This window comes from Oncorhynchus clarkii, chromosome 28 (assembly GCF_045791955.1).
Source record: "Oncorhynchus clarkii lewisi isolate Uvic-CL-2024 chromosome 28, UVic_Ocla_1.0, whole genome shotgun sequence".
NCBI classification, from domain to species: Eukaryota; Metazoa; Chordata; class Actinopteri; order Salmoniformes; family Salmonidae; genus Oncorhynchus; species Oncorhynchus clarkii.
The window spans coordinates 211,435-223,771 of record NC_092174.1 but is presented as its reverse complement, the minus strand read 5'-3'; the positions used below and the strand labels follow the sequence as shown (position 1 = coordinate 223,771).

The 12,337-nt window shown below is 42.2% G+C and overlaps 1 protein-coding gene across 1 annotated transcript in view; it reads left to right on the top strand.

Annotated features, from left to right (window-relative positions):
• The window catches only part of LOC139386918 (poly-U binding splicing factor a), an 87,188-nt gene that overhangs the window by 48,863 nt on the left and 25,988 nt on the right, over positions 1-12,337 (top strand). Inside the window, exons 8-9 of the mRNA XM_071132804.1 lie at positions 9,507-9,697; positions 11,068-11,182. Coding sequence (XP_070988905.1) covers positions 9,507-9,697; positions 11,068-11,182 — 306 coding nt within the window. The remainder of the gene's footprint in view (positions 1-9,506; positions 9,698-11,067; positions 11,183-12,337) is intronic.

Sequence of the window (12,337 nt, the reverse complement as noted above, 5' to 3'; positions counted from 1 at the left end):
ATCTTCCCATCAATTTTAACCATCTTCCCTGTCCCTGCTGAAGAAAAGCAGGCCCAAACCATGATGCTGCCACCACCATGTTTGACAGTGGGGATGGTGTGTTCAGCTGTGTTGCTTTTACGCCAAACATAACGTTTTGCATTGTTGCCAAAAAGTTCAATTTTGGTTTCATCTGACCAGAGCACCTTCTTCCACATGTTTGGTGTGTCTCCCAGGTGGCTTGTGGCAAACTTTAAACGACACTTTTTATGGATATCTTTAAGAAATGGCTTTCTTGCCTCTCTTCCATAAAGGCCAGATTTGTGCAATATACGACTGATTGTTGTCCTATGGACAGAGTCTCCCACCTCAGCTGTAGATCTCTGCAGTTCATCCAGAGTGATCATGGGCCTCTTGGCTGCATCTCTGATCAGTCTTCTCCTTGTATGAGCTGAAAGTTTAGAGAGACGGCCAGGTCTTGGTAGATTTGCAGTGGTCTGATACTCCTTCCATTTCAATATTATCGCTTGCACAGTGCTCCTTGGGATGTTTAAAGCTTGGGAAATCTTTTTGTAACCAAATCCGGCTTTAAACTTCTTCACAACAGTATCTCGGACCTGCCTGGTGTGTTCCTTGTTCTTCATGATGCTCTCTGCGCTTTTAACAGACCTCTGAGACTATCACAGTGCAGGTGCATTTATACGGAGACTTGATTACACACAGGTGGATTGTATTTATCATCATTAGTCATTTAGGTCAACATTGGATCATTCAGAGATCCTCACTGAACTTCTGGAGAGAGTTTGCTGCACTGAAAGTAAAGGGGCTGAATAATTTTGCACGCCCAATTTTTCAGTTTTTGATTTGTTAAAAAAGTTTGAAATATCCAATAAATGTCGTTCCACTTCATGATTGTGTCCCACTTGTTGTTAATTCTTCACAAAAAAATACAGTTTTATATCTTTATGTTTGAAGCCTGAAATGTGGCAAAAGGTCGCAAAGTTCAAGGGGGCCGAATACTTTCGCAAGGCACTGTATGTATATATATATATATATATATATATATACCTGTGAGCTCTGGAACTCCACCTCCGATAGGCAGAGTCAACATACGTGGCTGGTTCGTCAGGTCTTCGGTTCACACTGACATTTCCATTACGCTTCTGACAACAGAACTTGACCAACTGCTCACCAGGCACAGCATGGGCCGCCCGGACCGTTATGCTGTTCTGCTATTAGAAGGATGTGTAACCGAAGAGATTGGTCACAGAATGCATAGCCTTCCAGCAGTGGCTGTCTATTGCAGCACCGTTTTGCGCTGCTCTGCGACAAGCATGGAGAAAAGAAAATGTTCAAATATTCCATGATTTTCTTAAGATATTTGTTGACTGAACATAAGCAAGTGATGTCTGCTAAATAATCAAGTTAGGTTTCTCCAGAAATAAATAATTTTAAATAACTTTCTTTATTTACAAATTAGTGAGAATGTCTCACACCATGTTCAAGAATAGCCTTTTTCTCGCTCACTCTACGTTAAATGAAAACGAACTCTCCAAAATACTGTTACTTTTTAAACAAAGCGATTTTTTTATTAATTAATTTAGAATTATATTAAAGCCCCTTTAGATATTCTCACAGATCCTAGTGGAAAATGCTCCTTAGATATGAATATAGAAGCCTCCAATCCTCAATGTAATTATTGGTGGAGAGCCACGTCATTGAAAAAAATATTTTAGATAAACTGTAGGCCTACTATAGGTGAAATGAGTCTTACTAGTGTTGAGTAAAAATGGTGTAGGTCTTATTTATTTAAAGAGCATATAAAAGTTAGACGCAAAAGACTACAACTATTTTAGCACCGTTTCGTGCTACTCTTAGGCAAGCATTGGGACTGGTCTTGATAAATCAAATGAGATTTTTATTTTCACTTAATCTCCATTTGAGTATTGGTTAGACAAGAATTAGAAAATTAGAGTGCAGAAATGTTATGCTCTTAGTGTAACCTTTATTTAACTAGGCAAATCAGTTAAGAACAAATTCCAATTTACAAGGACAGCCTACTCCTTCCTCGTAAATAGCCCAGTACTGTACTGCCGACCGTCATTTTCCGTTCCAGCAAGTACCTTGTCAAAAGTTTGGACACACCTACTCGTTCCAGGATTTGTATATTTTCTATAATAAAATAATGTTAAAAAATCCACTTTCAAAATGCAAATGTTGATTTAGATATAGATCCATAACAATGGGAATAAATATCACTGATTTACAGAAATATTGGAACAAAGTTTTTTAATGAAGGCAAACAATTTAGAGTCTTCTTATCCTGTAGCCTACTCCCGACCACTTTGTACAGCGCCATAGGGTTTCGTTTTTCATTTTTCTATGAATAGAAACACCATAATATTAATCTAATTAATTAAGCCAAATTTCTTAATATCAAATCCCATATACTATGTTATTACAAAAAAGGTTTTAAATTCTCTGGTAATGCCAATACGGAATACTATCAAATGCTTCTCAAAGATGCCCTCTGGTGGTCAAACTAGCAATAACAGAAAAAAAGTCTCTGAATTAAATGACGTGCCACAGAATGCTGCAGCAGCCCGCAAGGTGTGCCGCAGTATGACGCAACTCTTAGAGGAACCACTTTACACTGTTTATATTTGACCATATTCCCCGACATCTTTCCATGGTTGATTGCAGTGGTTCGCACTTTCAGTTTTGCGCGAATGCCGACATACATCCACGGTGTCTGGTTAGTGTAGGTTTTAGTAGTCACAGTGGGTACAACATCTCCAATGCACTTCCTTATAAAGTCACTCACCGAGTCAGCATAAAAATCTATGTTATTCTCTGAGGCTTCCCAGAACATTTCCCAGTCCGCGTGATCGAGACAATCTTGAAGAGTGGATTCCATTTGGTCAGACCAGCGTTGAATGGTTCTAGTCACAGGTAAATCCTGTTTGAGCTTCTGCCTATAGGACGGTAGGAGCAAGATGGAGTCATGGTCGGATTTGCCGAAGGGAGGGCGGGGTAGGGCCTTGTATGTATCGCGGAAGTTAGAGTAGCAGTGTTCCAGTGTATTGCCTGCGGTGCTACAGTCAATGTGCTATAGTCAATGTGCTGGTAGAATTTAGGTAGCCTTGTTCTGAAATTAGCATTGTTAAAATCCCCAGCTACAATAAATGCAGCCTCAGGATATTTGGTTTCTAGTTTGCATAGAGTCCAGTGAAGTTCCTTGAGGGCCGTCAAGGTATCTGCTGGGGGGGATATACACAGCTGTGACTGTAATCAAAGAGAATTCTCTTGGGAGATAATGTGGTCGGCATTTGATTTGAAGTAATTCTAGGTCATGTGAACAAAAGGACTTGTTGTTATGATTACTCCATGAGTTGTTAATCATGAAGCATACACCCCCGCCCTTCTTACCAGAGAGATGTTTGTTTCTGTCGCCGCTACACATGAAGAAACCCGGGTGGCTGTACCGACTCCTACAACATATCCCGAGAGAGCCATGTTTCCGTGAAACAGAGAATGTTACAATCTCTGATGTCTCTCTGGAAGGCAACCCTTGCCCTAATTTCATCCACCTTGTTGTCTAGAGAATAGACATTGGCGAGTAATATGTTCGGAAGTGGTGGGTGGTGTGCACGCCTTCGAAGTCTGACCAGGAGGCCGCTCCGTCTACCTCTCCTGCGGCGACGTTGTTTTGGGTTGGCCTCTGGGACTAGATCCAATGTCCTGGGTGGTGGTCCGAACAAAGGGGTCCGCTTCGGAAAAGTCGTGTTCCTGGTCGTAAAATGTGTAAGTTGACGTTGCTCTTCTATCCAATAGTTATTCCCGTCTGTATGTAATAACACTTAAAACAATGTAAGAAGTAATACATAAAAAAAATATACTGCATAGTTTCCAAAGGACTCTCTGTCGGCGCCATCTTGCGTCAAGCAGATCTCTCTGTACTTTGCTCCGTTTATCTTTCCTGACTAGTCTCCTGGTCTCCGATGCTAAAAAACATCCCCACAGCATGATGCTGCCACCACCATGCTCCACCGTAGTGCCAGTTTCCTCAGAGACGTGACTCTTGGCTTTCAGGGCAAAGAGTTCAATCTTGTTTCTCATGTTCTGAGAGTCCTTTGGGTGCCTTTTGGCAAAGTCCAAGCGGGCTGTCATTTTGCTTTTTAATGAGGAGTGGCTCGCTGGAGCTCTGTCAGAGTGACCATCGCGTTCTTGGTTACCTCCCTGTCCAAGGCCCATCTCCCCCATTTGCTCAGTTTGACTGGGCGGCCAGTTCTAGGAAAAGTCTTGGTGGTTCCACACTTATTCCATTTAAGAAGGATGGAGGCTACTGTGTTCTTGGGGACTTTCAATGCTGCTTCCATACATTTGTTGGTAACCTTCCCCAGATCTGTGCCTCAACACAATCCTGTCTCGGAGCTCTACGGACAATTCCTTTGACTTCATGGGTTGGTTTTTGCTCTGACATGCACTGTCAACTGTGGGACCTTATATAGGCATGTGTGTGCATTTCCAAATTATGTCCAATCAATTGAATTTACCACAGGTGCACTCCAATGAAGTTGTAGAAACATCTCAACGATGATTAATGGAAACAGAATCCACCTGAGCTCAATTTTGAGTCCCATCAAAGGGTCTGAATACTTACAGTATCAGTCAAAAGTTTGGACCCACCTACTCATTCAAGGGTTTTTCTTTATTTTGACTATTGTCTACATTGTAGAATAACAGTGAAGACATCGCAACTTTGAAATAACACATATGGATACATGTAGTCACCAGCGAAGTGTTAAACGAATCAAAATATATTTTTGATTCTTCCAAATAGCCACCCTTTGCCTTGATGACTGCATTGCACACTCTTGGCATTATTTCAACCAGCTTTATGAGATGTATTTCAATTAACCTGTGTGCCTTGTTATGAGTTAATTTGTGGAATTTATTTCCTTAAAGCGTTTGAGCCAATAATTTGTGTTGTGATAAGGTAGGGTGGTATACAGAAGTTGGTATTTTACCAAATAGGTCTAAGTCCATATTTTGGCAAGAACAGTTCAAATAAGCAAAGACAAACAACAGTCCATCGTCACTTTAAGACATGAAGGTCAGTCAATCCGGAAAATATCAAGAACTTTGAAAGTTCCTTCAAATGCAGTCGCAAAAACCATCAAGCGTTATGATGAAACTGGCTCTCATGAGGACCGCTACAGGATAGGAAGACCCAGAGTTACCTCTACTGCAGAGGATAAGTTCATTAGAGTTACTAGCCTCAGAAATTGCTTCACAGAGTTCAAGTAACATACACATTTCAACATCGACTGTTCAGAGGAGACCGTATGAATAAGGCCTTTGTGGTTGAAATCCTGCAAAGAAACCACTACTAAAGTACACCATTAAGGCAAGGAGACCGGTGGAAATCTGTCCTTTGGTCTGATGAGTCCAAATTTGAGATTTTTGGTTCCAACCGCCGTGTCTTTGTGAGATGCGGAGTAGGTGAATGGATGATCTCTGCATGTGTGGTTCCCACCTGGAGGAGAGGTGTGATGGTATGGGGGTGCTTTTCTGGTGACATTGTCTGTGATTTATTTAGAATTCAGGGATACTTAACCAGCATAGCTACCACAGCATTCTGCAGCGATACGCCATCCCATCTGGTTTGGGTTTAGTGGGACTTTCAATTATTTTTCAACAAGAAAATGACCCAACACACCTTCAGGCTGTGTAAGGGCTATTTGACCAAGAAGGAGAGTGAAGGAGTGCTGCATCAGATGACCTGGCCTCCACAATTGAGATGGTTTGGGATGAGTCGGACCAAGGAGTGAAGGAAAAGCAGCCAACAAGTGCTCCGCACTCCTTCAAGACTGTTGGAAAAGCATTCCAGGTGAAGCCGGTTGAGAGAATGCCAAGAGTGTGCAAAGCTGTCATCATGGCAATAAGTGGCTACTTTGATGGATCTACAATGTAGACCTCAGTAAAAATAAAGAAAAACTCTTGAATAAGTAGCTGTCCAAACTTTTTGACTGTTGCAATAAATGTATTTACTTATAGTGACTTTTTTATTCAGAATAAATTTGCAAGATTTTCTATAAACTTGTTTTGCTTTGTCATTATGGAAACTTGCTTTGTCATTATGGGGTATTGTGCGAAGATTGATAAGGGAAAACATACAATTTAATCCATATTAGAATAAGTCTGTAATGGAACAAATTGTGGGCAAAGTCACCGAGTCTGAATACTTTCCGTACATGGCAGCTACAAGTTCAGTTGTGTATACAACAGAAAATTCTAGAAAACCAATATAAATCAATAAATGTGATACAGGTTTATTAAGAAATTTAAGTCATCAGGCAGTTGTTGAAGTATTTTGGATGGTTTTAGTGGAGGATGTATCGATGGTCTGGAGGAGGGGAGCATCTCGATCCCAGCCAAGGGGAATAGCTGGTCAGAGACTGGTAGGTCAGCAGTACACATAGCTGTTCCCAACATTCTCAGCAACTCCGTGCATTGGGCATTGTAGATAGCTAGCTACTCTTCCACTAATATTTGTGTAGCACCCACTTGGCCCAGAGTAGAAAATCTTCACTATTTCAAGTAATTTCCATTCGGGCAGTCTTCTCACTTCAGGCTTCTCCGGTGTTGTGGCATTCAAATCAAAACAGTTCCAGCTAGCTAGCTAAGCTTGACCAACTGCCAACAGTTAGCATTAGCGCTGTTTTCTACACAATATTAATAGATGGGGGTAGTTTGAAATGGTAAAATGTGGGTTTTGGAAGTATTTTAACTTTTAACAGTTACAATAGTGGATTAATTGACATAAACTCGCAAAAAAAGAAACGTCCCTTTTTCAGGATCTTTTTCAAAGATAATTAGTAAAAATCCAAATAACTTCACAGATCTTCATTGTAAAGAGGTTAAACACTGTTTCCCATGCTTGTTCAATGAACATAAACAAATAATGAATATGCACCTGTGGAACAGTCGTTAAGACACTAACAGTTTACAGATGGCATGGCAATTAAGGTCACAGTTATGAAAACTTAGGACACTAAAAAGGCCTTTCTACTGACTCTGAAAAACAGCAAAAGAAAGATGCCCAGCGTCCCTGCTCATCTGCGTGAACGTGCCTTAGGCATGCTGCAAGGAGGCATGAGGACTGCAGATGTGGCCAGGGCAATAAATTACAATGTCCGTACTGTGAGACGCCTAAGACAGCGCTACAGGGAGACAGGACGGACAGCTGATCGTCGTCGCAGTGACAGACCCCGTGTAACAACAGCTGCACGAACATCACACCTGCGGGACAGGTATAGGATGGCAACAACAACTGCCCGAGTTACACCAGGAATGCATCCCTCCATCGGTGCTCAGACTGTCCGCAATAGGCTGAGAGAGGCTGGACTGGGGGCTTGTAGGCCTGTTGTAAGGCAGGTCCTCACCAAACATCACCGGCAACGACGTCTCCTATTGGCACAAACCCACCGTCGCTGGACCACACAGGACTGGCAGAAAGTGCTCTTCACGGACGAGTCACGGTTTTGTCTCACCAGGGGTGATGGTAGGATTCGTGTTTATCGTTGAAGGAATGTGCGTTACACAGAGGCCTGTTCTCTGGAGCGGGATTGATTTGGAGGTGGAGGATCCGTCATGGTCTGGGGCGGTGTCACAGCGTCATCGGACTGAGCTTGTTGCTATTGCAGGCAATCTCAACACTGCATTACAGGGAAGACATCCTCCTCCCTCATGTGGTACCCTTCCTGCAGGCTCATCCTGACATGACCCTCCAGCATGACAATGCCACCAGCCACAATGCTCGTTCTGTGCATGATTTCCTGCAAGACAGGAATGTCAGTGTTCTGTCATGGCCATTGAGCACGTCTGGGACCTGTTGGATCGGAGGGTGAAGGCTCATCGCCAGACCCACTGGCTCCAGGTCATCTATAAGTCTATGCTAGGTAAAGCTCCGCCTTATCTCAGTTCACTGGTCACGATTACAACACCCACCCCTAGCACAGGTTCCAGCAGGTATATCTCACTGATCATCCCCAAAGCCAACACCTCATTTGGCCGCCTTCCCTTCCAGTTCTCTGCTGCCAGTGACTGGAACGAATTGCAAAAATCGCTGAAGTTGGAGACTTATTTCCCTCACCAACTTAACATCAACTATCTGAGCAGCTAACCGATTGTATGTACATAGTCCATCTGTAAACACCCAATCTATCTACCTCATCCCCATACTGTTTTTATTTTATTTACTTTTCTGCTCTTTTGCACACCAGTATCTCTACTTGCACATCATCTGCTCATTAATCACTCCAGTGTTAATCTGCTAAATTGTAACTATTCAGTCCTATGGCCTATTACTGAAATTGGAGACTTTCTTTTTTCTACTGTGTCATTGATTTGTTGATTGTGTTATTGGCTTGTTTATTGTTTACTTCATGTGTACCTCTGCTGTCTGTGTCACACTGCTTTGCTTTATCTTGGCCAGGTCGCAGTTGCAAATGAGAACTTGTTCTCAACTAGCCTACCTGGTTAAATAAAGGTGAAATAAATGTCTGGGAACTTGCAGGTGCCTTGGTGGAAGAGTGGGGTAACATCTCACAGCAAGAACTTGCAAATCTGGTGCAGTCCATGAGGAGGAGATGCACTGCAGTCCTTAATGCAGCTGGTGGCCACACCAGATACGGACTGATACGGACAGATACGGACCTTTGTTCAGGGACACATTATTCAATTTCTGTTAGTCACATGTCTGTGGAACTTGTTCAGTTTATGTCTGTTGTTGAATCTTGTTATGTTCATTCAAATATTTGCACATGTTAAGTTTGCTGAAAATAAATGCAGTTGACAGTGAGAGGACGTTTCTTCTTTTGCTGAGTTTAGTTAATGTTCTGTCCGGGATGGGATGGCTATGGTGTGACCGACAGTAATACAATGTGTTGTGCATTTTGCAGAGTAGGCTACGGCACTTATATGTATTACCACATTGGGGTTTGTTCTTTAACGATCCCCTTAATGGTGCAGGTATCATAACTTTGGGTGATAATCAGGTAATAGCAATTATGTTATAATAATATTCATGCCAGTACTATATTATGAATCTGTTAAACATGCCTCCCAAATAAGACAATCAGGTATTGAATCTAGGGCTGTGACAGTCATGGAATTCGCTGCACATTTTCTCCTCTTTTCCACTCCTGACTGCATGTGCTGCTTCTGCAGTAAGGGGGGCGTTGCCTAGGCAACCAAAGACTTGTTTGCTACAACACCTTTCTTGTTTTAGCAAGGAGCAACAAAGTTTCATCACCGTGTAGAGTCCATGTTACAGCAGAAACGGACTCAAACGCACAAATTCCCAACCGTCCCGTCATAAGGCATTTTTTTTTTTTTTTTACAGTTATGACGGTTATTTTATTTTCATGGCGGTATTCATCCATAACAGTTGGTTACACAGTTATATGTAATTGTTCCAGCCCTAATTGAATCTCTTTGGTTTCTCATCTGCCACCCGTTAGAGTACGACAAGGCTCAGTCCTCCCAGGATGCAGTTTCCTCCATGAATCTCTTTGACCTAGGGGGTCAATACCTGCGTGTGGGCAAAGCGGTCACCCCCCCCATGCCCCTGCTCACTCCGACCACACCTGGCGGACTCCCCCCTGCTGCAGCTGTGGCGGCTGCAGCTGCCACAGCCAAAATCACTGCCCAGGTCAGTACTGTCTGTGCCCTCATTTTAGTAGACACTATTTTCCACTGTTGGGGTCAGTTGCAAATTGAATTGACTTTGGCTCAAGAGATTCAATTTCAATTCAAGCTCTGATATATTATTTGAATTATGTATTGTTTCATAAAGCCAGACTCAGTAAGTCCCAATTAATATTAGCTGTCATTTGTGTATATGAAATATTAAACTGACAGGGTGACAGTTTGACCTTTTTGGAAACAAACACAGGCAAAACATAACTAGGGCCATGCATTTTAGGTACTTTTTTGAGGCGCTTTGATTTTACTGGTATATCCAGCATTATCAACTTGTGTTGCTGCAGGTAGAAAATCAGAGGAAATTGTCTTTAATTGACACAAGCGGTATCCAATCAATCAATATCTGGTTGTGCATGTGTGTGTTCAGTGGGGGAATTGCCTAAATCAGGCGTAGCTCTGTGAATTGCACAAAACCTATTATTTGGCAGGGAATACTGTTTGTAGATCAGCACCTTATTTAGCTCAAGCTGATCATCTCTAACGGAGTAGTGACAAAGCAATGGACAGAAATGACACAGTCTGTATTTATTGCTGTTGTAGTAAAGTGCCTAGTAATTCCATCATACGTTTCCAAATACTGAATCCATCCATACTATTTCACTTGGTTTGCTGCAGCATGAGCAAAGGGCAAGCCTGCCGGGGTAGTTCGGCAGTGACTCTGACCCCACGTTGGAGCTCATTTGAATATCCAAGTGTATGTTCATCATATTGGCTGAGCAGGCAAATCAGCAGTTTTTTTTCTTTTTTTTCCTGTTATGGACCCAAACCAGGGCACAGAGAAACTGCTTTTTAACATCCTTAATTTAAAAAATTGGAAAGGACATCTATTTATTACATATTGTAATACATTTTAGGTCATATTTCATTGAAATCTGGAACACTGGACAGATACTTTAAGTTCGCTGCATTTGAAATATAATATATTGAAGTGGATGAGAGTGAATCACGTAAAAAAGTGAGGTGTCAGGATCTGGGGCTCACCGGGGACACCCTCTCCCAAAGGAAAGGGGTCCTTTGGGAGAGGGTGTCCCCGGTGAGCCCCAGATCCTGACACCTCACTTTTTTACATGATTCACTCTCATCCACTTCAATATATTATATTTCAAATTTAAGTATGCACGTGAATGCGCACATGACTGATGTGCTCCATATAAAATGCACTAATGTGCTGGAGGAGAAAACAAAAAACAATGCACACCTTGGTCTTCCAGGACAGACTATCCCGACTCAATTTTTTTTGCCTTTCTCATTTTCTGTCCTTGTTGTCACTGGCGCAGTCCAGGTGGTGTACCCTCATGTCTGGCTTTGTTCTTCCAGGAGACGGTTGGGTCATCGGTGCTGGGAGCGCTGGCTGGACCCGCCCTCCTCTCTCAACAGTTGGGTGGCCTGCCCCAAGCCGTCATGGCAGCCCAGGCCCCGGGGGTCATCACAGGTAAGCCAAGCACCTCAACCCCCAGCCCCACACACACACACACGTTTGCTTAAAGAAAAGTGTATGCACATCCAACAAGCCTCCATGGTTGCAGGCTACCAACAATTCCAATTGGGAATAAAGTATACTGTTTAAAAGCTCCTAAAAGTTTAATGGCAATGTTTCTACTACTAAGGACCTTGGCCATGCCTGTGCAGTTGGGAGTGGTTTGGAGTAGAGTTGTTAGTAAAGTATATACAGTCAACAGTAAAGCAACAAATATATATTTGTCTCTATACTCCAGCATTTTGGATTTGAGATCAAATGTTTGAGGCAACAGTACAGAATGTATTATTTATTTGAGGCTATTTTCATACTGTATCTGTTTTACCATTTAGAAATGAAAGCACTTTATGTATCTACTAGTGCTGAGTGATTAGCCCGAAATTATGGTTTATTTACGGTTTTGAAATAACTTCACTTATTTGAATTCCATTTAGTTCGGGTTTTTTTCTGTGAGCGCAACACACCGTTTCTCCAGAGAGAAATCTAATCACAGAGTTTCTAAACCCAGAGACCCAACAACCCGATACTTCTGGGAATGCTTCGCGAAGCAGACTCGACAGACCAGACAGGGGTGTGGGGTTTGGGAAGTCAATTGGAGAAAATAAAAACTCTTTGGTGTTAATTTTCTTAAGTTAAACGCACAACCTTGATTCGAGCCAATGTCTTAAGTAACCAAACATGTTATTACGCCAACCTCGTGAAAGTGATAAACTAACATGTTTTAATTTTCGTCAAGAACAAGTTTATATCGAAGGAGTGCCTTTGATTTGACGGCCTGCACATGCGCAGTTCGGCGGGAGACAACCATTAAACCCGATGACTACACATGAGCTTGTGTTTCTGAGCATGAGCTTAGCCAACCAACGCTGCCATGACATCTCCTACAAGCGTGATCGGGGATTTCTATTGGAGAAGCAGTTTTTAGGCATCTTCAATTTAATCAAGCATGAACTGTGGTAGGTTGTAGAAAGATGTGGTTTTCAACAGGCTAATCAATATTAATCATAGTTAAGTGCGGAAAATGTGGTAATTGACTACAATGATCTACACCAACTACAATCTTCACACTTCAGATGCCTGTTCTCATTGGTTCTTGCCCAGGCTTGCTTG